The sequence below is a fragment of the Oncorhynchus kisutch genome, linkage group LG11 (genome assembly GCF_002021735.2).
Source record: "Oncorhynchus kisutch isolate 150728-3 linkage group LG11, Okis_V2, whole genome shotgun sequence".
Lineage (NCBI taxonomy): Eukaryota > Metazoa > Chordata > Actinopteri > Salmoniformes > Salmonidae > Oncorhynchus > Oncorhynchus kisutch.
In genome coordinates, this window is record NC_034184.2 from 58,489,166 (window position 1) to 58,516,775 (window position 27,610).

Below are 27,610 nucleotides of genomic sequence, written 5' to 3' on the forward strand. Positions count from 1 at the left end.
GGTGTATGTAAACTTCTGACTTCAACTGTACATAGGCATACTTTTATTATCGTAAGAATGACTTGAGCATAATTTGTTTCTACCTATAGTTAGCGCATCATACTAGGCGTCAATCGCACTGCGATATTTCACCTGGTTAAATAAAGGTGAAACATATTTTTTTTTTTTAAATCAATCGCACTTCTTTATTTTCAAAGTTAATTCAAGAAAACTAAAATACAAAATACATAGGTGTTTATTTAGGTATGGAATCACTTAATTATTCAACAATGCACATTGTATCTTGTATATTTTGTAAAAATAATAGCATATTTCAACATGTTGCATCTCAGTTTACAAAGGCACCTCAAGCAAACATTTCACAGACAAACACTGAAATTCTTGATCAATGTTGGTTTGTACAATCTTGATTGATCAACACTTCTTTCAACACAAATGTGAAACATACATTTTGGTATATTTTCAACAATTCAAGTCAGTTTTTTCAGTGACAATATCACACCGTCCACGGTATAACAAATCAGTGGTGTCTTTTTTATGATCCAACCAAACATTTGAATGCCGAGCATAGCTGGCATGACTTGGGTGGAGTGGAAGCGTGTGGCTTTAAGCGTGTCTGATCTGTGAACCCGGGTGTCGTCACAGAGATGTTAACCTCCATCCATTGGGCTAACAAACAAAGGTAATCCAGACAGGGCCCCTGCTTGATACAGAGGGTTAAGAGCAGCAACAACCACAATTACAACAACACACCTCAACTGAGTCAATGCCAACCTTGGAGGTTCGGAGGATAGGGTTACAGGAAAAGGGGTTGATGGAAGAAGAGTAAGTCCGACCAATGGGGTATGAGGCCAAAAACCATGCTGCAAAATCAACTGAATTATCAAGAGGAAAAAGTAGTCAATCGTGTTCTCACAGGACCTGCAAACAACCAAACCGTGTTAGCATTGAGGCAAGGTGCCAGTCCACGGGATCACACCTAAAAAAGAAAAGAAAAGAGGAAAGGAGTCAACTATGGATATTCAGCCGTGGTCCTGCAACAACAACAAAAAACTATGCGCTTCTGGAGCCCATCCAATAAACCTAAGTGAAGAAAAAGAAACGTTAGTAGTTTCAAAGTTCGGAGATCTTTTAAACATCAGGCACTTCTTCAACCCAACGGCCACAATAACATTTTAAGCAGCATGTCCAGTAGTTGCATCTTAGAAAACCATTGACATTTAAAATAAAATAAGCAATAGCAAACAATTCGATGTGAGCAGATCAGTCAAATCAGTAGATGTAGCATCCTGTTTAAAACCTAAATTAATACAGCTTCCCCAAAAAATCATCAACATTAAAACAGCTAAAGTGGAGTGCTCCAAACCTGATGACACAAAAAGCACAACGTTCATCATACAGTACACGTAAGTACAACGGCAATAAACACCTTAGAAACAAGGTACAAAAATAGGTCCAATATGAACCTGGTTCTCTGTTACAAGACATAACATTCATGTATTTTACTAATGCGACTTAAAATGGCATTGCCAATACTTTTTCAAATCCATAGGATTCAAATTTAAATTCAGCACAAAAAAAAAAAAACATTGAACAACGTGCAAAGAAGCGGCCAGTTCAAACATCTAACAAAATAAAACCTCAGTCAGTAGTCAGAGAAAGCCCAAAACGGGATGTGACCAAAAAAACAACAAAAAAAAACTTTTAAATTGCACTCAATTGTAACATGTTGCCCTTTACGACTTACAAGGAGTATAGGAAACCGCTAGGTAACACATGCGCCATCCTCTGCTCCTTATGCTGACAGCTAATACTATGGCATCTCAAATAATGAATTATCAGTGCTGTGTGTTGGGGAGGATGGGGGTAATTAAATGTAAACTATGAATATATACACTCATATACTTTGAATAAAGATACTTCACAAAAAATAAAATGAAGATTCATTGCCAGAAATAATGGCAGATTGTACCCAATTAGCATGTAATGGAACGATGTAGCCTACATTCAAAACCACAAGTTACCTAATCTTACTGATACACCTAGTTCCTAAGTTGAATTGTGCAACAGGAAATTGTTCAAGGATTTGGTAAAACAGCACAGGGAGGGGAGTCAGTATACTGGAAGAGACAATAACCAGGGAGGATAAAAACTAACCAAATACCGTAAGAAAAAGATTTGATTACAATGAAGGACAGCTGGCATCCGAATTGAGCTACCTCACCGTAACGACAAATAGACATCAGACACACAAAGTTGTGGGCTAGAATAGTTCAATCGGCTTCACATAACCATATTTTCATGGTATATATAGGCCATATTTTATTTTCCCTTTAAAACGTATTCAAATATCGACAAACAGAAACAGGGTCCAGGCTCTCAAGTTTTTGTTCTCCATACAAATTAAACACTTGTAGAATAATGAAAGTCTGGACACACACACACACACACATCTATATCTAGATATATATATTTATAAAAATAAAAAAGGTTAACTTGATACAACAAAGCACATAATGAGAACTCAAAAAGTTTGGAAAAGTGAAACATTCAGTGACAGTTATAATTGTTTGATGTTATGTTCATGACTACTAATACACTGACAATGGTTGCCCCCACACCTTCCCAAATGGAACAGGTACTGCGCTAAATTATACTAAATAATGAAATTATACCACAACTGTTTTATTCTGATCTCTTATTATAGGAGGTTGGTCACTTTTGGAAGCAAAATAAAAACCTAACCGAGCCTTGATCCAGCAATACTGAAAGGTACTTTGACACAAATATGCATTTGTTGCACCAGGTTTCAGTAAACCTGCAATCCACCATTAACAAATAATTATTAAAAAAATATGATGTATGTATGAATGCACTCAGTATAGAATGAGTTTGTTTTTTTTACTTAAAAAAACTAATTTACAATTATGACATTTCCTTTTGTGGTTTGGTGTTCTAATCAAAATTCTAAACAAAAACATAGATTGGCAAGACTGCTACAACACTCTGAATTGTGGCCTAATGCAAAAACCACAAACCAGTATCCTTGTTGTACTATTGAGTCAAACTAAAGTTTACTATTAAATGAAAGTAAGAGTTCTAGCTCAGGTTAGAGTTCTATATGATCAGAAACAAAACTAAACTTCCAACGGTTTCTAAATTACCCATATCAAAAATCTTCGGAACGTATTGGCCAATAATAATCATTTCAGCAATCCAATACAGAATCTAAATTTATGGCAACTAAAAGACATCTGATGCAATGTAAAAATTGTACCCTGCAAAAATTGGACGCCTCAAAGTCCCCCCCCAATCAATCTGTAAAAGATTTTGTTGACAAGACTATAAAACTACCAACCATACTCAGCATTTGAATCATTATACCAATGTAGCATGACAATCAAACCCAGTGTTTCCCCTGTATTCATTTCACAGCGGCGCACCGGTGCTGCTAAATTGTTGCCGCCACACCAAATATATATATAAAGAAGTGGAATGGGTAAATGTTTTGTGTAAACTTAAATGACAAAAACCAGACAAAGTACTTAGAAATTATATTATTAAATAATATATTTAAATTATCATCTTTGAGAACTAGAAATCGAAGAAAAAAAAAGAAACGCTAGACAGTTAATATTGTAAATTTTTGATTCGTCCTATGAAGTATTTTTAGCCTGGCTGGATTACTGACCGGGCACATAACCAGGGGCCCCGATTGGGGTACCCATTGTGTTTGTTATAATGTGTGAGCATAACACAGCCATGGCAAAAAGCGATACATAGAATTGCAGGAAATTTTGCTGAGAAACAGAAAATTTGTCTCTCCGCCGACAATTCTGGATCGAATTAAGCTGCGCCAACGGGCTGACCACACCAATTACCACGCCCCTCCAACACGAACACCAGATAAACCCCTTTATGATCCTTGCCTGACCCCCCACCCACCTTCTGTGACAGTTGCCACCACTGCTAAAACAAATTCTAAGGGAAACACTGATAAACTTTAAAATGGAACTGTAATGACGATTTACTATGGAGCGAACACACCCACTAAACCTGACATGTACCAATGAAATCAGAATATGCCAACAATTCACAAAACTAAAGTTGAGTGCATCCAAAATGTCAATAAAGTCTAAAACGGATTCCGAGACCACACAAGCGTAGACACCCTATTCATGTTTACCCAGTTAAAAGACAAAACTAACAGCTCCCTATTAAAGTACACATTTTTCCAATGATCAAGTAACGCTAAACGGTCAAAATGGACACACTAGCATCATAAGGACAATTAAACCAGTCGTTCCGCGTAACGTCAATGACCTTAAAATGTAGAGAAAACCTAACAAATACACACTATTTATCCATGTCATCCAGTCTAGTATTCCTCCAGAAGTGAAGGTGAAGACATGGTGGCCAGTCAAAAGGGCTTTCTTTAACAGAACTGTGAAATTCTGTTAGGAATAGGTTAAGAACGTCCTATATTTGCATGGCTAATCAATCTAAATTCTATTTTAATAAAAATCCTTGGAATGGTTACCTGATGCAAGGTCAAGTTTGAATCCCCATAATCATACCCTCAAACCAGATAATATTTTTTAAATGGCTTAAATTCTCCACTAGGCTGTGCCATTTACTCAGGAATGAAACACTACTTGAGGAAGGGCTCTACCCAAAGAGTCAACCCATCAAATCCAATCCACAATAATTATGAAATGCTGCCATTTGTAGAAGGAAAATGGCACTGCCAGAAAGGAAAATATGTAGTGGTAAGCTTCGCACCTATTCTACACCCGTTTCTTTCAGTCAAGACCTACATCAGCAGCTTGCCTCGAATCAAAAAGACCTGTTCAGAAAATGTGTAAAATCTCCAGGTACAAGTTAAATCTCCTAAACTCTTTTCCCTAATCGTTGATATAGATGGTGTTCACAACTGAGCTGAGGGTGGGGAGCAACCATTATCCAGTGTCAACCACTACTTCTTGTTGTCGTTAGTGCCCGATGCACAAACCTTTTACTCATCTCAAATTCCTTCTGTCAAAGTTTGAAAAATCACAGACTATCCAGCATCTTCCCTCTAGTCACGTCTGTCCAAGTGTCCAGACCAGTGACCATAAACATATTTGTCATATGAAACCGGCATTGAAGCTCCCCCTTTACGGAAATTCAAACATGAGCAAAACATGCTGCTTTGTGTTGAAGTTTTCCTCAGTAGATCCGTCAGCAGGCAAGGAGGTCGGGGGTGCTTGTTGTGAGGAGGATGAGGGTGCTGTGTAGGTTCTGTGTGTTCCATAGAGCTGTTGTTACATATAGCTGAAGGATCTGTACACCGGAACCTCCAAGCCACATGAACGTCAGACGTGACGTCCTGCACTGGGCACTCGCCGCCACCCTCTACCGCGCGGCTTCAGACATCAATCAGTGACACATCAATATGGGACAAATCTATCATATGCCTGTATGGTTCCAAAAGAAAGATGCATCGATGAGTAAGCGTTCTAATTTGGTGTTAGGTGTAAGCTCTTTTCATAATGATACATTTTGGGAGGGGGGGGGGGGGGGGGGGGGGGGGGTGATGACTACATTTTCAGAGTAGTGACAGAGGATCGTGGGTTTTAAAAAGAGAGAGTGAAACAAAGTGGTTTATTTACCTGTTGAAGCTGACTTGGAAACTCAAGGCATGCTGGGGATTGTGAAATTTGGCAATGGCTTTCCTCTGCTGGGGCAGCATTTTGAACATCTGCGGCAGCATAAGCAGAACAGGGGGAGAGCAGGCGTGTTTAGAACAGAGCAGTTGCTGCTACCTCTGTCGTAAGCTTCTCTCATCCACAAGAGGGAGCAGGGGTGGATGGGGGAGGCAGGTGTGGTTATATTACATTCTGTAGCTAGAGGGTGCTAGCAGACCACAATCGGATCCACATTAGTTAAGAGTCCACCAATATGAGAGGGAGCATAGAAGACGTTCTACCGGTGGAGCAGAGAAGCATGGAGGGAGAGTAGGGTAAGCTTCCCAAATGGCACCCGAGAGTGCTCTACTTCAAAAATATATATATAATTTTTTATTTAAAGTAGAGCACTCTAGGGTTGCCTTTTCAGATGCAAACACAGATGGACACAAGAAAAGAATGCCTACCTGGATGGGGCCGATTGAGTTGAGCAAGTTCCGGAGCTGCGCGTCGGTGGTGGATGTGGAGAGGCCGTCTATGGACACAGTGCAGGCCTGGCTGTCCTCTGCCCCTCTCTGGCTCTGTCTGGTAGGAATCAGGCGCCCCCGGCCCAGCTGACCCGTCCCTCCCGCGGCCCCGCTGGCTCTGCCACACCCTGGGACAACCACCTGCACCAGGCAGGGAGGAAAGAAAGGGGGAGGGGGGAAAGAGAGAGGAAACGGCTTGAACCTCTTATGCAGGTATGTTGTTTTAATTCCACATTCAGCCGAGTGGCAACGAGATGCGTGATATCTACAGTGCATTCAGTAAGTATTCAGACCCCTGGACTTTTTCCACAATTACATTACTTATTCTAAAATGGATTACACTGAGGAATAAAAACAATCTACACACACAATACCACATAATGACAGAGCAAAAACAGTTTAGAAAGCAAATTTACAAAGAATAAAAATGAAATATCACATTTACATAAGTATTCAGACCCTTTACTCAGCGATTACAGCCTCAAGCATCTTGGGTATGATGCTACAAGCTTGGCACACCTGTATTCTTCTCTGCATATCCTCTCAAGCGCTGTCAGGTAGGACAGGAGTGTCTTTGCACAGCTATTTCCAGGTTTTTCCAGAGATATTTGATTGGGTTCAAGTCAGGGCCCTGTCAGAGTGACGATCATCGGGTTCTTGGTCACCTCCCTGACCAAGGCCCTTCTCCCAGATTGCTCAGTTAGTCCAGGCGGGCAGCTCTAGGAAGAGTCTTGGTGGTTCCAAACTTCGTCCATTTAAGAATGATGGTGGCCACTGTGGTCTTGGAGACATTCAATGCTGCAGAAATGACTTGGTACCCTTCCCCAGATCTGTGCCTTGACACAATCCTTTCTCGGAGGTCTACGGACAATTCCTTCGACCTCATGGCTTGTTTTTTCTCTAACATGCACTGTCAACTATGGGACCTTATATAGACAATCATATCCAATCAATTGAATTTACCACAGGTGGACTCCAACCAAGTTGTAGAAACATCAAGAATGATCAATGGAAACAAGATGCACCTGAGCTCAACTTCAAGTCTCATAGCAAAGGGTCTGAATATTTCAGTTTTTCTTTTTTATAAAGGAGCAAAAATGTCTAAAACATGATTTCGCTATGTCATTATGGGGTATTGTGTGTAGATTAATGAGGAAAAAACTATTTAATAAATTTTAGGATAAGGCTGAAACGTAACAAAACGTAACAAAATGTGGAAAAAGTGAACACACTGTACATTTACACCCTTTAGCAGTCTTACATCTAAATCAAAATCAAATCAAATGTATTTATATAGCCCTTCGTACATCAGCTGATATCTCAAAGTGCTGTACAGAAACCCAGCCTAAAACCCCAAACAGCAAGCAATGCAGGTGTAGAAGCATCTACCAGGGTCGACTGTTTTTCAGCATGAGTGAAAATTCAAAAACCTGCAATTTTTTCTCCTCCATTTTCTCATAAACATCTCCAGGCTGGTGCCTTTGCTTGATTGACTTATTATATTTCTACATAGTGTCAACGTCAAAACATGAATGCTGCCTGCGCGCATCTGTTGTATCTTCATACGAGAGCGAGGGAGGGAGTGGTGTGTTCATTCGCCAGCCACCGCGGCAGAAAGGGGGAGCGACCCCAGAGTACAAAGAAGGAGAGAGCCAGCCAACCAGGCGTCATGGTGGCTGCCTTTCCCTGTCATGGTGGCTGCCTTTCCCGAGCCAAGAGCGTCCGTCCCGTCCGCCGAGACGGCGGGCTGGTGACAAGCGTACAGAGAGGCCAGGGGACCCCGTGTAGCAGTCATGTCACGCCGACTCTCAGCTTGTCAACATCACTACACCTGGCATACTGTCCTGTCTTAAGTTATTACCAGACCTGCTCCAAATGGTACAGCTACTAACAAACGGCAGGGGAACGCCAGAGGCATGAAAAACATAGCGAATAGCAATGTATTAAGATATGATTTTCTTACATCTATATTTAAAAGATGAAAATTCTAGGTAGCGCTCCTGTCAAAAATACACCTGCCCTTAATATGACAGAACTGGCTGGTGGACCAAAAACACAGTTTCAGGCCCTGGTAAGTAACCCATGTTAGCTCGGCCCTGATTAGAGTCCACCGGTCCCTTCCCAAATGGCACCTCAAATGGCTATGTAGGGAATAAGGTGCCATTTGGGACACAAACACAGTTTTTGTGTGTGTAGTGCTCGTAATGGTGATAGGTGTGAGTAGATATAACAACCTACCCTGTTGCCCATGCCCCCTCTGCCCCCCTGTGTGACCAGGCCCTGTATGGGCAGTCCTCCGGGGGGGCTGGCCAGGGTTACCTTCCTCACTGGGCCCTGGCGGAGCTGGGGGACTGGCCTGGCGGCCTGCTGCTGGATTGGGGCGCTGGCACCACTCACATCTCCTCCCTAGAGTTCACACAGTACAGGGAAAGTAAATAGACTGCAGGGGGGGGGGGGCACTTTGTATGGAATAGGGTGCCAACATAGTGCACTATCGCAGGCCATAGAGTGCCAACAGACTTTCTACTCATTTCTCGGTTTTAACTGTTACACAGTGTGGTCTGGATGGAGTCCTTTGATTGGATCCAAGGGCCTGGCGACGCAGAGAACACAAGACCGATCACGGATTCCAGGCATCAAATCGAACATCAAAACGGTTGAAAAAGGTCCTGTTGAAATGCGCCCTTCAGCAATATCTGAAGCCAATCTAGCTTTCCTGTTCTCACACCACAATACCCATGAAGACATTAGCTTTGAGGCGGAGCACTGTGGGCCTCCTGCTGAGAATAGATGCAACATGGTTACGCTCTCGTTATTAAATAGTTACAGATAGCTAGGGCCGTACAGGCAACACACATGCACACCCACACGCGGAAAGAGATGAAGGCTGTCTCTTCTCTCCTCCTCCTCTTAATGTGACAGATCAATACGAGGGAGAGAGAGAAAGACCGCAGTGCTATCTGACTTTGACCGGTCTCCTGCAGTCATCCCACAGTAAATGGATTAATCCTCCTATAGAAATCTACAGCTGCTGATTGCACCCATCAGATGCTAAGCTGCATTACACCCGAGTGACACCGGCTTCGCATGTTCCCCGTCCCTTTAACCCACCCCGTCTCCTCCCCACCCCCCTGGCTTTTGTAGCGCATGTTGCATTGTAGGGCCCTATTCTGCCTGATTAAACCCCCCCCCCCCTTATCTGCACTGCCTAAGCTATACAAATCCAATTCCCTCAAAAGTGGCGACTCTTTCTTACACAGGTATTATGGTGCAGAGCCGCCCTGCTAAAGGGAAGATTAATTGACGCGAGTCGTGGGTTGACGTTTCTATGGCTCACACACCTGAGAGGCGGCTGCTGGAGAGAGGGAGGGGAGGGAGCGAGATAACATTGTCAGGCTGCCGATGACAGCGGAACAATGTGTGGCGGAGGAGAGAGCATCTGGAGAATCTGCTTTTTCAGCACAGCTATGGGCTTCCTCTCTCTCCCTCGGAGATGCGGCAGTTCAGATAGCTAGGAACAGGTTTCTATTAACGTGGCTGACACTCCGTTATCTTCATTTAGGGCAGCAGAGAGAAAGAGAGAGAGAGGGAGAGAGAGAGAGAGAGAGAGCCTGCGATGCAGCCTTTACATCCTTATCCTCTGGGATGTGAGCAAAGCAGCTTACTCCAAAATACATCACATCTCACAACTGCCTCATCAACGACAGATACGAATGTTTATACACAAAGCCTTTTCCAATTTACAACCGTGATTAATTCATAATTAAGGCGGCAGTAGTGATTTGAACCAACGAGAATAAAATGATCCAACGCTGACAAAGGAGGGATTTCTGAATCTGGACTGAGTTGGCTCATAACCGTCTTGCCTGTTTTGCACAAGTTCCCGACGTCTAGATCTTTTAAAAACAATATGGGTATGCCTTCAAAAAGGACAGACACCAACCTTTAAGAGCAGTGGTGTCTCAAACACCAATTACATTTAATAGATGTCAGAGAAATGCCAGACAGTTCACATTAATGACTGGTTCCTATTAGCATTTTATAGCTAAGATGGGTGTGGAAGCGCCTCATCTTCAATACCACCACAAAAACAAAGGAAATGGGACACTTTATGCATACATCTTGCCAAAATGAGAGCCCTATGGCATTCTGAATAGGTTACAAAACATATGGTCCTAGTGAGTGGGTGACCTTTAAAAGTATCTGGAAATTCTTGAATTCACTTTCAAGGAAACAATAGAGGGTACCGAACGAACCGCAGGACAAAGGCAAAACGAAACAAAGATGCTGTTTATTTAGGATTGCAAAATTCCGGTACATTATCTCCAAATTCCCAGGATTTCCTGTTTATTCCCTCCGGATTCCGGAATTCTCCCGGAATTTTGCAACCCTATGTCTGTCAGTCCAAAAGTAAATCGCCAAACCAGGAACTCACCCCTCCTAGAAGCTTGACCACTCTTACTTTCTGTGGAACTTGTGGCCCCGCTCCGTCTCCACTGTTGGCTCGTTGCATCACAGTTCTCTTCACCCCTGATTTAGGCCCCAGAGACTGGGCCTGGCCGGAACCCAGACCCGCCATCGGGACTCCCTGAATGGGCATGTTCCCCATGGGAGGGGCCCCACCTGGTCTGATAGGGTTCAGCTGGGTAACGTTCCTCCTCTGCTGCCCATGTTGCTGTTGCCACTGGGCCTGCTGGTGAGGGTTGGGACCAGGGCACCCGGGGCCAGTGTTGCTCCCCTGCTGGACGCCCTGCCAGCCTGGAGCAGGTGCTTGCTCACCCTTGGTCAGGTGGGTCTTGACGTTCTGGCGGAGTGCGGTGGGCGTCTGTGGGGTGCCGCTGGGAGGGAAAGCAGAAGTGCCTTGCTGGGGCTGTTGCAGTTTAGGAGGAAACGGACGCTGCATTTGTTGTTGGTGGTGTTGCAGCTGTTGTTGTTGTGGGTCACCCTGGCCGTTGATGCGTTCCAGTAGCTCCTTCTTGCGGACGCTGGCCTGCATCTGCCTCCTCATCTCCTTCCTCTTCAGGATCTCTTCCCGGAGACGCTTCTGCTCCTCGATCTTCAGACGGTACTGCCGCGTCTCCTCGTCCTCGTCCGGATCCTAACAATATGAGAAACATCAAAGACACAAACTCACAATGTGCTAGTAACACGGGCTTGCTTCCCCAATGGAACCCTATTCTCTATATAGTGCACTACTTTTAACCAGAGTCCAATGGGCCCTCAGACTAGTGATGGGGAAAGAAATCGATAGTTTCATATCAGGATATTATTTTTGCAGATATAGTGTATCTTTATGACAATTTTGCATTATTATTTCTGCGCTAGCTTGCTGTACCTGCACCAAAACACCAGTGTTTTTCCTTCATAGCTTTCTCTTTTTAAAGAGCCCATTTTGCTTTCAGCACTTTTATTTCCACGATTGATCAAAACTGGTTCTCTCTCGTCCCTCTGCAGCACCCTTTTGCACTCAGAACAGCCTCAATTCATTGGGGCATGGACTCTACACGGTGTCAAAAGCATTCTATAAGGATGCTGGCCCATGTTGACTCCAGTGCTTCCCACAGTTGTGTCAAGTTGGTTGGATGTCCTTTGGGTGGTGGTCTATTCTTGACACACACAGGAAACTGTTGAGCGAGGAAAAACCCAGCAGCGTTTCAGTTCTTGACACACTCAAACCGGTACGCCTGGCACCTACTACCATACCCCGTTCAAAAGGCACTTAGATCTTTGTCTTGCCCATTCACCCTCTGAATGGCACACAATCCATGTCTCAAGGATTTAAAAAAATGCATCTTTAACCGATCACCTCCCCTTCATCAACACTGACTGAAGTGGATTTAACAGGTGACATCAATAAGGGATCATAACTTTCATCTGATCATTCTGTCATGGAAAGAGCAGGTGTTCCTAATGTTTTGCACACTCAGTGAATACATAGAATCGTGATAATAGCAATACATAATCGTATTGTGAGGTCCCTGGCAATTCCCAGCCCTACCTCACACTATTCCCATTATAGTGCACTACCTCTGACCAGCGCTCGTTTAAAGCAGTGCACTATAGGGAATAGGGTGCCATTTGAGACGCACCACAGAGTTACAGTGTTTACCATTGGAACCGTCTAAATTGGTGTGACATTCACAGTAGCAATGAAAAGCGATACCCCAGAGAAATACACTACGATGGTATTGATTCCTTTTATAATGGACTCCTCTGTGAACGAGTCTCATCTCATTTCTAACCTTATGATTGGGCCATTAAATAAATAGAACGACCCCACTTAGGATCACGGCGGGCTTCGCTCGGCTTATCTCAGGTTACTGAATTTTACAGGCACACGTCTGTCAAAATAATAAAGCATTCTCAAATTAGCTCCATGCCTTGAATATGTGATAACAGAGAATGATTAAAACCTAAAGCCCATTTTCTAAATTCTTTCTATATTGCAAATGAGTCGCACATGGAAATCCCAGCCGTTTCAAGTTGTTTTCCCGTTTTAGCCACAACACTGTTTAATTTAGACACTCCTTTTAGGTGCATCTGAAATGGCATCTTATTTCCTACATAGTACACTACTTTTGCCCAGAGCTTTATTACATTATATAGGGAATAGGGTGCCATTTACATGTGGTGCAGAACTGACCTGTACTGCTGTGTTTGGCAGAGTGCTTGTGGAATCCCTGCGAACCACCGTTCTTTCAAGTGGCCCAGGTAGCTGTGCTGCAGCCTTGTTGGCAGCAGCAGGCTGGGCTCTTCCTCTGCCACCGCCGGGTACCGGCCGAGGGTTCAGGCCCGGTCGCGCCCCTCCTTGCATTGCCCTGGCAACGGGCCTGACGTTGGAGGCGTTTGGCGCAGAGGACGGGCGGACGTTGTTCGCGTTTTGGTTGCCAGGTGCTACGGGGAGCTCGCGGAGGTTGCTGTTGCGCTGGGGAATGAGTTTGGGGGCAGGGGGGCTCTGTGGAAAGGGATGATTTGTATTGACATTTGCTTGATATGCGTAGCCTATATAACCAATGTGATTTTCTTTTTGTGCCCGTTTGGGTTTTTGATTGAAAGTAAAGCATGTCAATTCATTCAAAAATCGTTTGGAACTTGCCATAAACCCAAACAGTCCTATGACCAATTGTAAGCACAATCATTTCACAATTCTGAAACGAAAAGGAAAAAACTAAAACGAGGCTCCTCACCATCCTCGGCCTGATGGGGGCGTTACGCTGCTGGAAGTTCTGGGGGCGGGGCCCGCTAGGGTGCATCTGTCTGGGGCTGCCGTGCTGCTGCTGGTGGAAGGGGGGCTGGCCCTGCCCGCCGCGATGCATCATGGGGCCTTGCCGCTGCTCGTTGGGATGGGGGTGAGAGTGGTGCTGGATAGGCCGCTGAGACACGTCCTGTCTGTGGTGCTGCTGATGTTGCTGCTGATGGGATAGAGGCAAGTCATGATGCTGGAGCTGCGAGTGGAGAAGGCCGTGCTGCATCAAGCCCTAGTTTTAATTTAAAAACAAAAAAAAGACAGTGGGCAGAATGAGTGAGTTTAACTTTGACATGGTCTTAAGACGTACGGTTTTGACAAATCATTTGAACATGGGAAAAAGCCACAGTTCTGAATTGTCATATGCACACGATTCAAGCTTCTTCAAGGAGAAAGTGTTACATGCATTTGATTAACCTCCAATCGGTGTCCTCATATAGCCGCGGTAACCGAGGTAGAACTACGAGTCGTACACTAGAGGGCACTCTTGTCTGTGGCTCACCATACATACCACATGGGAGGGAGGTCTCAGAAATACGAACAGTTTTTATGACTGCTTCACTAACAGGGAATATTCAACGAGCTTGACTTATTTATGAGATCATTACTCGGGTTTCCAACATTTTAATAATCCAGAGAAAACTGGGTGAAATACACGATTGGTTTATAAAATAAGAAAAGGCCTGTATTTCACATTTGACATGCATCTCAACAGGTACAGAATAATTACGGATAGTGAAGAAGCTTGGAAAAAGCCAGAGTTTACAATACAAACTGAACAGATTCCCTTCCATGCAGAGTAAATACTAAACAAATTAACAAATAGATAACATTCCCATTTGTGGACCAACGCTTAAATCATTCCGCACGCCTCTTGCACAGGCAGAGTGCAGGTCACCACCACACATGTTAATTGGTAGTAGATTCACTTACTCTCATCCGTACCTGCATCCCAAACTGGAGCTGCTGTGAGGGGAACGGCCCGGGAGTCCCCTGCTGCTGGGGGAAGCCGGGCTGACGGTGGCCCATGAAGAGCCTGGTGTTAGTGGGTCCGCTGTGCCCAGTCAGGCTGGCCATGCCCTGGTGGCTTTGGGGGTGGCCCTGGGGAGGCAGGTTAGGTCTGGGTGGCTCTCTCTGGAACATCCCTAGCTGGCCCCCTGGACCCTGGCCTGGCTGGTTGAACCCCCCTGGGCTTGGCTGGTTGAAGGCCATGTGGCCCTGGCTGGAGAGCTGGTGGTTATTACTGTTCATGAGCAAGCCGGGGTTCTGGTGATCGAACATGAGCAGCTGCTGCCCTGGGAACCGCCCTGGCTCTATAGAACAGGAGGGGAAATAGGAGGGGGGAAAGAACCACAACTGAGACTTCAAGTTGTTTGCCGCATCTCCACTCACTTTCAATACATCAACACCTCATTTGGCCGCCTTTCGTTCCAGTTCTCTGCTGCCTGTGACTGGAACGAATTGCAAAAATTGCTGAAGTTGGAGACTTTTATCTCCATCACCAACTTCAAACATCTGCTATCTGAGCAGCTAACCGATCGCTGCAGCTGTACATAGTCTATCGGTAAATAGCCCACCCAATTTTACCTATCTCATCCCCATACTGTTTATATTTATTTACTTTTCTGCTCTTTTGCACACCAATATCTCTACCTGTACATGACCATCTGATCATTTATCACTCCAGTGTTAATCTGCAAAATTGTAATTACTCGCCTACCTCATGCCTTTTGCACACAATGTATATACTCTTTTTTCCTACTGTGTTATTGACTTGTTAATTGTTTACTCCATGTGTAACTCTGTTGTCTGTTCACACTGCTATGCTTTATCTTGGCCAGGTCGCAGTTGCAAATGAGAACTTGTTCTCAACTAGCCTATCTGGTTAAATGTGAAATAAAAAAGACAGCGACTGCCAATACATAGGCTTACATTTATTTTAACAGAACACGACACAAATATTTGATGGTATTCTCATTCCACATAAGCAGTAAATGATACGCATGTACATTAGGAGCCCCGACTCATTTCGAATGCATGCATGAGCACATAACATTAATTGAGTTAATGGAACTCTGCAATTACCCTTGCAGTGTACCCTGTAGGTGTACTGCTAGGGGTTAATGCCCAGAAGGGTTAGATATGCTAAGAGAGAAGACATAACCCCTTAAAGGTAGGGAAGAAGGCATGGGGGGGGTGGTGAGTTGAGTGTGTGGGATTAGGTAAGGAGGGCTACGTCCCAAATGGCACCCTGTTCCTTATGTGGTGCACTACTTCTGACCAGAGCTCCCTGGTCCAAATTAGTGCACCATGTAGGAATAGGGTGCCATTTGGGACAACAAAAAAATAGTGCGCTAAAAAGGGAATAAGGTGCCGTTTGGGACACATGGCTGTGGTCTCACCCCCGATAAAGAAGGGCTCTCTGTCCTGGGGGGTGGGGGGAGGCTGGTTCCTCCAGGGCTCCATGTGATGGGGGGGCCTCTGGGGCGGCTGGCCGAAATTACCCGGCACGTGCTGTTGCTGGAAGTCCCCTGGTCGCTGTGATGTGGGGAGAGGAGCACACAAAAACGCTCATGCATTTAATTCCACATTGGGAACCACTGTAATCACAAACTAATTAACCCCCCCCTCCCCCCAAAAATGGACATTTCAGGTAATAATATTATACTAGAAAGGGAGTGAGTGCTCAAAATGTAATGGCCAGGATTATTCTCATTAGGCACGATGTTGACTTGCGTGAAATGTATATTTGTGCACACAAATATTCAGAGAAAATACCATTGAGAATAAACCTCTATAACTCACTAGAGTAGTCATTGGATCATAGCAACATGACAGAATCTGCCATTTTGGTCAGAAAAACGGCCATTTGAGAAAAGGTCCCAATATTGTAAAATATCGTATGAAACAATGTGAATTACAGGATCGCTATTGTAAACCTGCACTAACGCCAACATATAAACTTTGTTGACGTGACCTGCTCGCGTTCCGGGAACAAGGATGGCAAAGCATTTTGGGCTTGGGTTAAATCAGTGCTAATTTCTTTGTTCCAGCCACCCATTTTGTATGTACAACAGCTTTCCACACAGCACACAATCCCCCCCACCATGCTGCGTCTAATCTACCTTCAAGGAAAAGCAGCAGATAACGATCCCCTAATCCCTCCTTGGAATAAGAAGCCCCCCTTACAGCCCGTCTCTCCTTTATCCTCTTAAACATCAGTCTCTGTTGAAAAATTAACCTTCAACTCAACATGTGGCACTTCCACAAATGCGGTGCTTAGACCTCCCTCCCTCCTTGCCGCTTTATAAATGACTTAAGATGCTATCTAAGCTTAATCCATCCTGATTCGCCGGTAGACTGACAGCATTTAGAGAGGGATCGAGGGGTGTTTTTGAATGCTGGACTGGAGAAAGTCGCCAAAGTTGCTTAACAGAAAGTTAATCAACGGGGCTTAACGAAGCAGAGGAGGAGAGGGAGCGGATCACATTGTTAGTTTGGACGTTAAAGCTCTGTTGCAAAGGTCAGTCCGGTATACACAATGGAGGCTCGGGTGTATACATAATACCTCTGGAAATTTGTATGAATTTGATAACGCGGCTCATCCTCTGAGTGTTAATCCTCGATAAACAGGCTGAGAGGTGCTCAATGTGTAACTGATGCTGCAGATATCCCCCTCGGAAAGAGAAGAGGGCTAGCTAAGACAAATGTCATACAATGGACCGGGCCAAATGTCAAACCATTCAATGAGAAATGGAAACGAAGAGGATTAGAAGTGACATTTCTTTTGGTTGTTCCCTCTTTGGACATAGTGTTTTGTATAAATTGCATATTGTTGCCACTGATGAGGGAGGGATTTCACCTTTCTAAGGACAATGGTACTGTTGACCAATGAGTCTGAAAGACATGTTAGATAAGTGCCTCTACCGTCGGACAGAAAATGTTCCCGATGGGACTTCTATGTCATCGTTTAAAGTTCTTTGTAGCTTGGACAATGTGGAACCAAGGCTACTTTCATGTTTTCCATATCTAACCTGATGATATTACAATGTATTCATATTTGAAATAAAATGGCTAAATATAATGATACTTCACCACAGTGTTTCCCCCAAGATTTTTTTCAGCAGCGGTGGCAAAGTTAGCATGAGGAGGTGTGATAGTGGGCATGGCCAATTGCGTGGTCTCCGACCAAAGATTTTAAAGGCTATCCTCTTTGGCTGCTTTAAAGTAAATTTCCTGCAATTCTACAAATTTGGCTATGGCTTATTGCGTTTTATGTTATCCGAGTGACTAAAACATAACAAAATCAATGGGGGCCCTCATGTCATGACATTTTTATTTGATATTCTCTGAATAGTTTTTATTGCCGATCATTAGTTCTCAAAGATATATAGCTCCTTTATCTTTTCTATATACTTTATATCTGGTTTTAGTTTTACCATAGCAATTTTTTATTCAAATGTTTTTATTGGAGTGGCTACAACGATTTAGAAGTGGCGGCCAGCAAGTGCTAAATTAATATATGGTACGGCACCACCAAGCACTTGATATAATGGATACCATTTCAACTACATGCAAATTACAAACATAAAAATATATTACTGACTAGCAGTTTTTTCATCATTATAGCACCCTAATGAGCTCTTAATTGGAACCCCTGGTTAACGATATTGTTCATATAACGATAGTACAGATTATTACAGGGGCATAATCTCATGATCTCCGCCACCTCCTTGAACAATTACATTTGATAATATAGGATAATCATCTGTAATCTGGTGCCCAGTCCAGTACATGGATATTGCAGGTCTTTTTGTCACATGTATTTCAAATCACGTCTGTGGCAACAGCAGCCTAAAAGTGATTGACAGCTGGGGAAGCCAACACTATGCTTGGCGTCAGCTTAGCCTCTCCCTCAAACTCTGACAAAAGTGTAAAACAGCTGCTACACACACTGAAGCACTCTCTCTGCTATCAATGTCCACCGCCATCACAGACTGATGGAAACTGGCAGTGGAAAATTGAAATGGAGAGGAGACGAGGAAGACTGAATAAAATGTAGGCAATTTCCAAATAACAGACTAACGCGAGACCCTGGCTCATTTGTAAACCTTATGCCAAATGCAATTGGACGCAACCATTTTCAAATGTTTAAGCTGATTTGCATAAATCCATATAAAACACTCTTCCCGGGAAGGTGTCAGTCAGCACCAGCTCCACCTGATGCCTGGGCATCATTAGCTGGGAGAACTGAGTCGGCATCCCAAATGGCACCCTATACCCTACATAGTGCACTACTTCTGACCAGAGCACTATGGGCCCTGACCAAATGTAGTGCACTATGTAGGGAATAGGGTGCCATTTGGGATGTATCTGAGAGTAATTTGAGTCATATTTGGCTGCCTAGCCAATCCACTTCCCCCACAATGTTTGTAATCACTTTAAAAAAGCATCCCTTTCCTGTTATCTCTGTAATGGGCTCTAGTTTACTCTGAGGCTCTTCAATGACTCCATATTCCTTTCTTTGACTACCTGACTATCTTTTTAGCCTGAGTATGAAACAAAAACTGTGTTGGGCATGTTTTACCCATTCAAACTGCCTTCTAAAAGGACTGTTCTGCTTTGGGACAAACTTGTCCTAAAAGGTGGTATTTTCACTGGCGAATAAAAAGTGGTATTTTCACTGGCGGTGGTAGGGTTTATCCCGGGCTGCGTGCCAAATGGTACCCTATGCCCATTGGGCTCTGGTCAGATGGAGTGCACTATGTAGGGAATAAGGTTCAATTTGGGAGGCAGCCCTGATTTCAGGATTTCATTATGATGCCAACCTCAGAGTCTGAGCCCTAGCGCATCCATGAAGAGTGCAAACTAAACTAAGCCTGCCACCATAGCCACTGCCTAAAGCCCCTATCAACCATTACCAGTTGTGCAGACAGACTTGGTATCAGAGTTTACAGATTCGCTCTAACAGTATTTGGACCCGAGTGGGCATCTAATTGCCATAATGACATTTCTCTCACAAAAAGGTTCACACTGTTAACGGAGACGGGGGAGCAGCTGCTACTCACAGGGAACCTCTGAGGACCCACAGCAGGTCTGGGCTGGCTCTGGGCAGGAGGCAGCAAGGGCACTGCAGACAGAGAAATATGTAGAAGATTGGGGGTCGAGAAAGAAATGGGAATAGGCAGAGAGAACGAGTGTGGGGAGAAAGAGGCAGTCCATTAGACACCCCTTTGTGAGCTGTTACATAGGCACGTTTTAAGACTCACACATCGCACCGAATATGGATCTAGCGTTCGTCTGAGAACTGTTTTTATATTTCACCTCCAAAATGGGCTCCCACTTTTACCCATCTGGACAGAGGCAAAAAGGAATTAAAGAATGAACATAGTAAAAGTATGCGGTTGTAGTTCTCTTAAAGGACCACAGGTTAAGGTAGATTTGGCTCTGAGGCCACTTCATCATACAGTATTAGCTAGGCTTTTTGACTTCAGAAAATATTACATGCACCTTCAATTCATAATCAGTTTGTTGTAACTGGCAATGGGGATTAATTTAACTGCAGCTATTGTAAAGGACAGTACGTTGTATATACAGAGCATTTGGAAAGTATTCAGACCCTGTCCCCTTTTGTTAGATTACAGCCTTATTCTAAAATGGATAGGGGGAAGTATTTTCACTTCCGGATGAAAAGCGTGCCCAAAGTAAACTGCCTGCTACTCAGGCCCAGAAGCTAGGATATGCATATAATTAGTAGATTTGGGTAGAAAACACTCTGAAGTTTCTACAACTGTTAGAATAATGTCTGAGTATAACAGAACCGATTTGGCAGGCAAAACCCTGAGCACAATCCATCCAGGGGGAAAAAAAATTGAGGTCACTGTTTTCCAATGGTTTTCTATGGGAGACCTGGGGGCCCAGATTGCAGTTCCTATGGCTTCCACTAGATGTCAACAGTCTTTAGAAATTGTTCAATGTTTTTCTTTTGAGAAATGAAGAAGTAGGGCTGTTCTTTGTAGGTGTCACTCTGAAGGGCTTTAGTCTTTTGTTGTGCGTGAACTGGAGCGCGCTTCACATTGTTTTTATTCCGTCTTAAATTTGATCGTTTATTTACATTTTAGGATATCGGAGGTTGGGATTAGGAACGTTGTTTGAAATGTTTGGACTAAGTTTACATTTAATTTATTAGATACTTTGTAGTCATGTTGGAGCCGGTGTATTTCTGAATAAAACGTGTCAAATAAATGGACATTTTGGGGATATAAAGAAGGAATTTATCGAACAAAATGACCATTCACTGTGTCACAGACATTTGAGATAGCAAAAAGATCTTCAAAGGTAAGGCATTTATTATATGGCTAATTCTGACTTTTGTGTCGCACCTGCCTGGTTGAAAAATGATTTTCATGTGTTCGTATGCGGGGCCCTGTCCTAAGATAATCGCATGTTTTGATTTCGCCATAAAGCCTTTTGGAAATCTGACACAGCAGCTGGATTAACCTCTTGAAACTAGGGGGCACTATTTTCATTTTTGGAAAAATAACGTTTTGAAAGTAAACGGGCTATTTTTCAGGACCAGATAGAATATGCATATAATTGACAGCTTAGGATAGAAAACACTAAAGTTTCCAAAACTGTAAAAATATTGTCTGTGAGTATAACAGAACTGAAGTGACTCTTATTTAGAAACCTCTGCGTTCCCATGCGTCCCTATTGAGCAGTGAAAGGGATATCCACCAGATTCCTTTTTCAATGGCTTCCCTAATGTGTCTAGTGTCACAAGACATAGTTTCAGGATTTTATTTTGAAAAATGAGCGTGAGCGACAACATTGCGTCAGTGGTCAGCTGGTGTCTCTCAGAGTGATATGTGCGTAATAGACAAATGCGGCCATCGTTTCTCTCGCTCCTACTAAGAAGCCAACTGACCCGGTTGATATATTATCGAATAGATATTTGAAAAACACCTTGAGTATTGATTATAAAAAACGTTTGCCATGTTTCTGTCGATATTATGGATCTATTTTTGAATATTTTTCTGCGTTGTCGTGACCTCAATATCTGGTTGATTTCTCAGCCAAACGTGAAGAACGGAGCTATTTCGGCTACAAAAATAATCTTTATGGAAAAAAGGAACATTTGCTATCTAACTGGGAGTCTCGTGAGTGAAAACATCCAAAGCTCAAAGGTAAACGATTTAATTCGATTGCTTTTCTGATTCGTGACCAAGATGCCTGCTGCTAGCTAGGCATAATGCTATGTTAGGCTATCGATAAACTTACACAAATGCTTGTCTTGCTTTGGCTGTAAAGCATAATTTCAAAATCTGAGATGACAGGGTGATTAACAAAAGGCTAAGCTGTGTTTCAATATATTTCACTTGTGATTTCATGAATATGAATATTTTCTAGTAATATTTTTTGTCTGTTGCGTTATGGTAATTTGTGTCAGTTGATGACAATTCTCCCAGATCCGGGAGCGGTAGTTCCTAGATTAACAAGAAGTTAAGCTTTATTTTGATGTATTACACATAAATTTTAGTGAAGGTTGAATATTGATATTTCTGTAGTTTGAATTTTGCAAAAAAATCAATCCCGCTAACGCGATTTGAGCAGGATTCGCGCTTAAGGGATAAGAGGTTTAAAAAAATCCCCTCATCAATCTACACACAATAACGACAAAGGGAAAACAGGTTCATAAATTTTAGCAAATGCATTAAACCTAAAAAACAGAAATAACTAAATTACATAAGTATTCAGACCCTTTGCTATGAGTCTCGAAATTGAGAATCTTGTTCCCATTGTTGTAGATACATTGCAAGGATGATCAAAGTCCACTTGTGGTAAATTCAATTGATTGGACATGATTTGGAAAGGCACACGCCTGTCTATATAAGGTCCCACAGTTGACAGTGCATGTCAGAACAAAAACCAAGCCATGAGCCCCCGAGACAGGATTGGGGAAGGGTACCAAAAAAATGTCTTCAGCATTGAAGGTCCCCAAGAACACAATGGCCATCACCATTCATAAATGAAAGTGGCTTGGAACCACAAAGACACTTCCCAGAGCTGGCCGCCCAGAGAAACTGAGCAACTGGGGGAGAAGGGACTTGATCAGGGAGGTGACCAAGAACCTGATGGTCACTGAAAGAGCTCCAGAGTTCCTCTGTGGAGATGGGAGAACCATCCAGAAGAACAACCATCTCTGCAGCACTCAGTCAGGCCTTTATGGTAGAGTGGCCAGACGGAAGCCAGGCCTCATTAAAAGGCACATGATAGCCTGCCATAAAGGCGCCTAAAGGACTCACAGACAATGAGAAACAAGATTATCTGGTCTGATGAAACCAAGATTGAACTCTTTGGCCTGAATGACAAGCGTCACGTCTGGAGGAAACTTGGTACCATCCCTACGGTGAAGCATGGTGGTGGCAGCATCATGCTGTAGGGATGTTTTAAAGCGGCAGGTGACTGAGAGACTCGTCGGGATCAAGGGAAAGTAGAAAGAGATCCTTGATGAAAAGCGCTCTGGAGTAGGTTAGGACCTTAGACTGGGATGACGGTTCACCTTCCAACAGGATTATGACCCTAAGCACACAGCCAAGATAAAGCAGGAGCGGTTTTGGGAAAAATCTCTATGTACACATCTGGACAGAGGCAAAAAGGAACTAGAGAACGGGGCTGTAATCACTGCCAAAGGTGCTTCAACAAAGTACTGAGTAAAGTGTCTGAATACTTATGTAAAATTGATTTTTATTTGTCATTATGAGGTATTGTGTGTAGATTGATGGGGGGGGGGGGGGATTTAATCCATTTTAGAATAAGGCTTTAACGTAACAAAATGTATAAAAAGTCAAGGGGTCTAAATGCACTGTATGGGTTCAGGGACATTTGCCTACATCTTTAAAAACACTCCCGTTATCCTGTCCCCCTCCACACACACACACACACACACATACACTTCAATGGCAGTCCAACAGATTGAGGAATGGAGATGCTGCCAAAAAAACAACAAACCTATTACTGGCTTTGAGAAGTGTCCACATGTCATTCAACCCAAACATGACACTTTTCAAAGCAGTGCACTGATAACTGCCAACAGAATTGCATCTTATGCCTTCACCTAAGTTGCAAATACTCACAACATTCAACAGAAGAGGCACTATCATTACAATAAGTCAGAAGCCAATGAAAAGGGGACCAGGTGTGCGTATCAAATAGCACCTTAATTCCCTATATAAAGCACTACACTGACCAGGGCCAACAGTAGTGCATTATCTAGGGAATGGGGTGCTATTTGGCCCTGCAAACATGCGGAGCAGCCCAAAGTACAGACCTACCTTGTGCAGGGGAGGATGCAGGGCCCCTGAAATGGGGGTTGATGTGGATGTTCTTGGGCTGCTGCTGCTGTTGGTGGTTGTGTGAGGGAGGGGGATTCATCATGCGGTGTGGTGGGTCCGTCTGGGGCCTGACTGGTGCCCCGCGTTGGGCCATGTGCAGGGGGAGGAGGGGCTGTAGGGCCAACGGGCCGCCGCTGTGCTCCTGGAAGGAGGGCCCTCGAGGGCCACCCTGACGATGGTGCTGCTGAAGATGATGACGTGGGTGAGGGGGAGTCATTCTCGAGGGAGACCGCTAATTGGAGGTAACGGGAGTGATGGAGAGGGAGAATCCAGCCAACTTGACAACTGTGGGACGCATTGAGTCAACATGTGCCAGCATCCCTGTAGAATGCTTGACACCTTGTAGAGGCCATGCCACAACAAATTTAAAATGTTCTGATGGCAAAAGTGGGTGAAACTCAATATTAGGAAGTTGTTCCTAATGTTTTGTACAAACAATGCAACAAAAATAATAATCCAAACAGTACAAATAAAATCATGTGTTAGTGTGTCCCCTCACAGTCCCCCTCAATCCACAAGTTATTTTGTAATCTTTTTTTTTAAAGGTAATTTTGCATGAGTAATTAGAGATGGGAGCTCCATGTGATCAAGGCTCTGTCTAAAACCGCGTGTTGCCATGATTTTGTTTTGGACTTGGGGACTGTGAAGAAACCCCTGGTGGCATGTCTTGTGGGGTATGTATGGGTGTCTGAGCTGAAAGTTATTTGATTATGCAGAAAATCGTGTCACTAATATTTCTCATAACTAAAAGAGAAGCAGTTAATATCTCAACCAGGAAACACTGTTGATGTTAGTTCTCTATGTGCAGTTAAGGGCAAGGCATGCGGCTCTGTTTTGAGCCAGCTGCAGCTTTGCTAGGTCTTTCTTTGCTGCAATTGACCATATTACCAGACAGTAATCAAGATTGAACAAGACCAGAGCCTGAACAGCAAACAGTTAATGTGTAAAAAATAACAGATATACCCCCTCATCTTTACAAAACCTTTGTCAATATGACTTGCCCATGATAACTGACCATCCAATGTTCTACAAAGAAGTTTAACTTCCTCAATGGTCACTCCCTTTATGTACAACTCCAATTGAGATTTAAGTCTTAGAATGTTTTGAACCAAATACAATGCTTTTAGTTTTAGATGTATTTATTATTAAAATCACCCATTGTGATACTGATTAATTCCTTATTAATAATGTCAGTGAGTTCACTGGCATTGGGTGCTGACATGTAGAGTATGGAATAATCCATACTCTCATACATAGTCCTACACTGAACAAAAATAAACGCAATATGCATCAATTTCAAAGATTTTACTGAGTTACATAAGTTAAATTTACAGTTATATTGAAATAAATTCATTAGGCCCTAATCTATGGATTTAATCCTAATCCACCCTTCAATGCCGATGCAAAGTTGCTGGATATTGGCCGTAATTAGAGAATTCTGTCGTACACGTCGATCCAGAGCATCCCAAACATGCTCGACGGGTGACATGTCTGGTGAGTATGCAGGCCATGGAAGAACTGGGACATTTTTGGCTTCCCGGAAGTGTACATATCCTTGCCACATGGGGCTATACATTATCAAACAAACATGAGGTGATGGAGTTGGATGAATGGCATGATAATGGGCATCAGGATCTCATCACGGTATCTTTGCATTCAAATTGTCATTGATAAAATACAAATGTGTTTGTTTTCCGTAGCTTATGCCTGCCCATACCATTGCCCCATGGTGGCAGTGAGGTTCTGTTCATAACATTGACATCAGCAAACCTCTCACCCACACGACGCCATACTGATGTTTACAGTTGAAACCGGGATTCATCAGCGGCCATCGAAGTTGAGCATTTGCCCACTGAAGTCCGTTACAACGCCAAACTGCTGTCAGGTCAAGACCCCCTGGTACGGTTTGTGAAAGTTTGTGCAGAAATTATTTGGTTGTGCAAACCCAGTTTCATCAGCTGTCCGGGTGGCTGGTCTCAGACGATCCCACAGGTGAAGAAGCCGGATGTGGAAGTCCTGGGATGGTGTGGTTAAACGTGGTCTGCGGTTATGAGGCTGGTTGGACTTACTGCCAAATTCTCTAAAAACGCAGTTGGAGGGGGTTTATAGTTGAGAAATTAACATAAAATTCTCTGGAAACAGGTGTGTTGGACAATCCTGCAGTCAGAATGCCAATTGCAAGCTCCCTCAAAGGCGTGAGACATCTGTGGCATTGAGTTGTGACAAAACTACACATTTTAGAATGGCCTTTTATTGTCCCCAACACATGGTGCACCTGTGTAATGATAATGCTCTTTAAATCAGCTTTTTGATATGCCACACTTGTCAGGTGGATTATCTTGGCAAACGAGAAATGCTCACCAACAGGGATGTAAACAAATTTCTGCACAAAATTTGAGATAAATAAGCGTGTTGTGAGTGTATGGAACATTTATTTTATTTAATCTCGTGAAACCAACACATTACATGTGGCATTTATACTTTTTTTCCAGTATAGCTTTGTATAAAACCATTTGTAAAAATAGAGAAGATTAATGGCTAAAGGGAAGTGCCCAGAGGGACAACGCACTGTACATATCTGATATTAGAGAAGCTTCCATTGAAGAACAAAATCCGGGTTCTATTGGATAAATAACTCTCTAACCATGTGATGGCAGGCAATGTATAGCCATAGCAAGTGAGTTTAGTTGTCACTAACCATTTATGATCAATAACATCAAAGGCTGCACTGAAATCTAACAATACAGCTCCAACTATCTTGTTATTAACCATTTATTTTAACCAAATCAGTCATCTGAGTCAGTGCAGTACTGTTGAGTGCCCTATATGCATGCTGAAAGTCAGTAGTTAACTTATTTGGGCAAACACAATTCTCTCCATCAATTTACTAAGAACTGATAGCAAACTGATTGTGCAGCTGTTAGAACCAGCAATGGATGCTTTACTATTTTTAGGTAGTGGAATTACTTTAGCTTCATTCCACACCTGTGGACACACTCCTTTAGGCGTTGGTTAAATATATACAGTGGCTTGCAAAAGTATTCACCCTCCTTGGCATTGTTCTTATTTTGTTGCCTTACAACCTAGAATTAAAATAGATTTTTTGGGGGATTGTATCATTTGATTTCCACAACATGCCTACCACTTTGAAGATGCTAAATATTTTTGTGGAAAACAAACAAGAAATAAGACAAAAGAACAGAATACTTGAACATGCTTAACTATTCACCAGCCCCAAAGTCAATCCTATGTAGAGCCACCTTTTGCAGCACTTACAGCTGCAGGTCTCTTGGGGTACGCACTATAAGCTTGGCACATCTAGCCACTGGGATTTCTGCCCATTCTTCAAGGCAAAACTGCTCCAGCTCCTTCAAGTTGGATGGGTTCCGCTGGTGTACAGAAATCTTTAAATCATACCACAGATTATCAATTGGATTGAGTTCTGGGCTTTGATTAGGCCATTCCAAGACATTTAAATGTTAATCCATAAACCAGGGTTGGGCCCTTCAGTGGGGCCTTACAGAACAGATGTATATATACACTGAGATCATGTGACACTTAATTAGTTAGATTGCACACAGGTGGACTTAATTTATGTGACTTCTGAAGGTAAATTGTTGCCCATATCTTATTTAGGGGCTTTATAGCAAAGGGGGTGAATACATATGCACATACCACATTTCTGTTTTTGAAACAATTTTTTAAATTTCACTTCACCAATTTGGACTATTTTGTGCATGTCCTTTACATGACATCCAAATAAAAATAAATGTATAT

The 27,610-nt window shown here is 43.1% G+C and overlaps 1 protein-coding gene across 7 annotated transcripts in view; it reads right to left on the reverse strand.

Moving 5' to 3' along the window:
* Window positions 1-217: 217 nt before the first annotated feature.
* Window positions 218-27,610, reverse strand: part of LOC109899516 (RNA-binding protein 33) — a 53,533-nt gene continuing 26,140 nt past the window's right edge. The window contains exons 9-19 of one of the 7 annotated variants that reach the window (XM_020494828.2): window positions 23,774-24,014; window positions 19,508-19,569; window positions 15,842-15,977; window positions 14,373-14,752; window positions 13,381-13,671; window positions 12,837-13,148; window positions 10,629-11,291; window positions 8,432-8,599; window positions 6,134-6,334; window positions 5,652-5,740; window positions 218-5,456 (exon numbers count right to left, since the gene is read on the reverse strand). In XM_020494828.2, the coding sequence (XP_020350417.1) occupies window positions 5,408-5,456; window positions 5,652-5,740; window positions 6,134-6,334; window positions 8,432-8,599; window positions 10,629-11,291; window positions 12,837-13,148; window positions 13,381-13,671; window positions 14,373-14,752; window positions 15,842-15,977; window positions 19,508-19,569; window positions 23,774-24,014 (2,592 nt within the window). In that variant the 3' untranslated portion in view covers window positions 218-5,407. Of the gene's footprint in view, window positions 5,457-5,651; window positions 5,741-6,133; window positions 6,335-8,431; window positions 8,600-10,628; window positions 11,292-12,836; window positions 13,149-13,380; window positions 13,672-14,372; window positions 14,753-15,841; window positions 15,978-19,507; window positions 19,570-23,773; window positions 24,066-27,610 lie in introns of all 7 variants that reach the window. The other 6 variants (XM_020494830.2, XM_020494826.2, XM_020494829.2 and 3 more) reach the window with 6 other exon arrangements.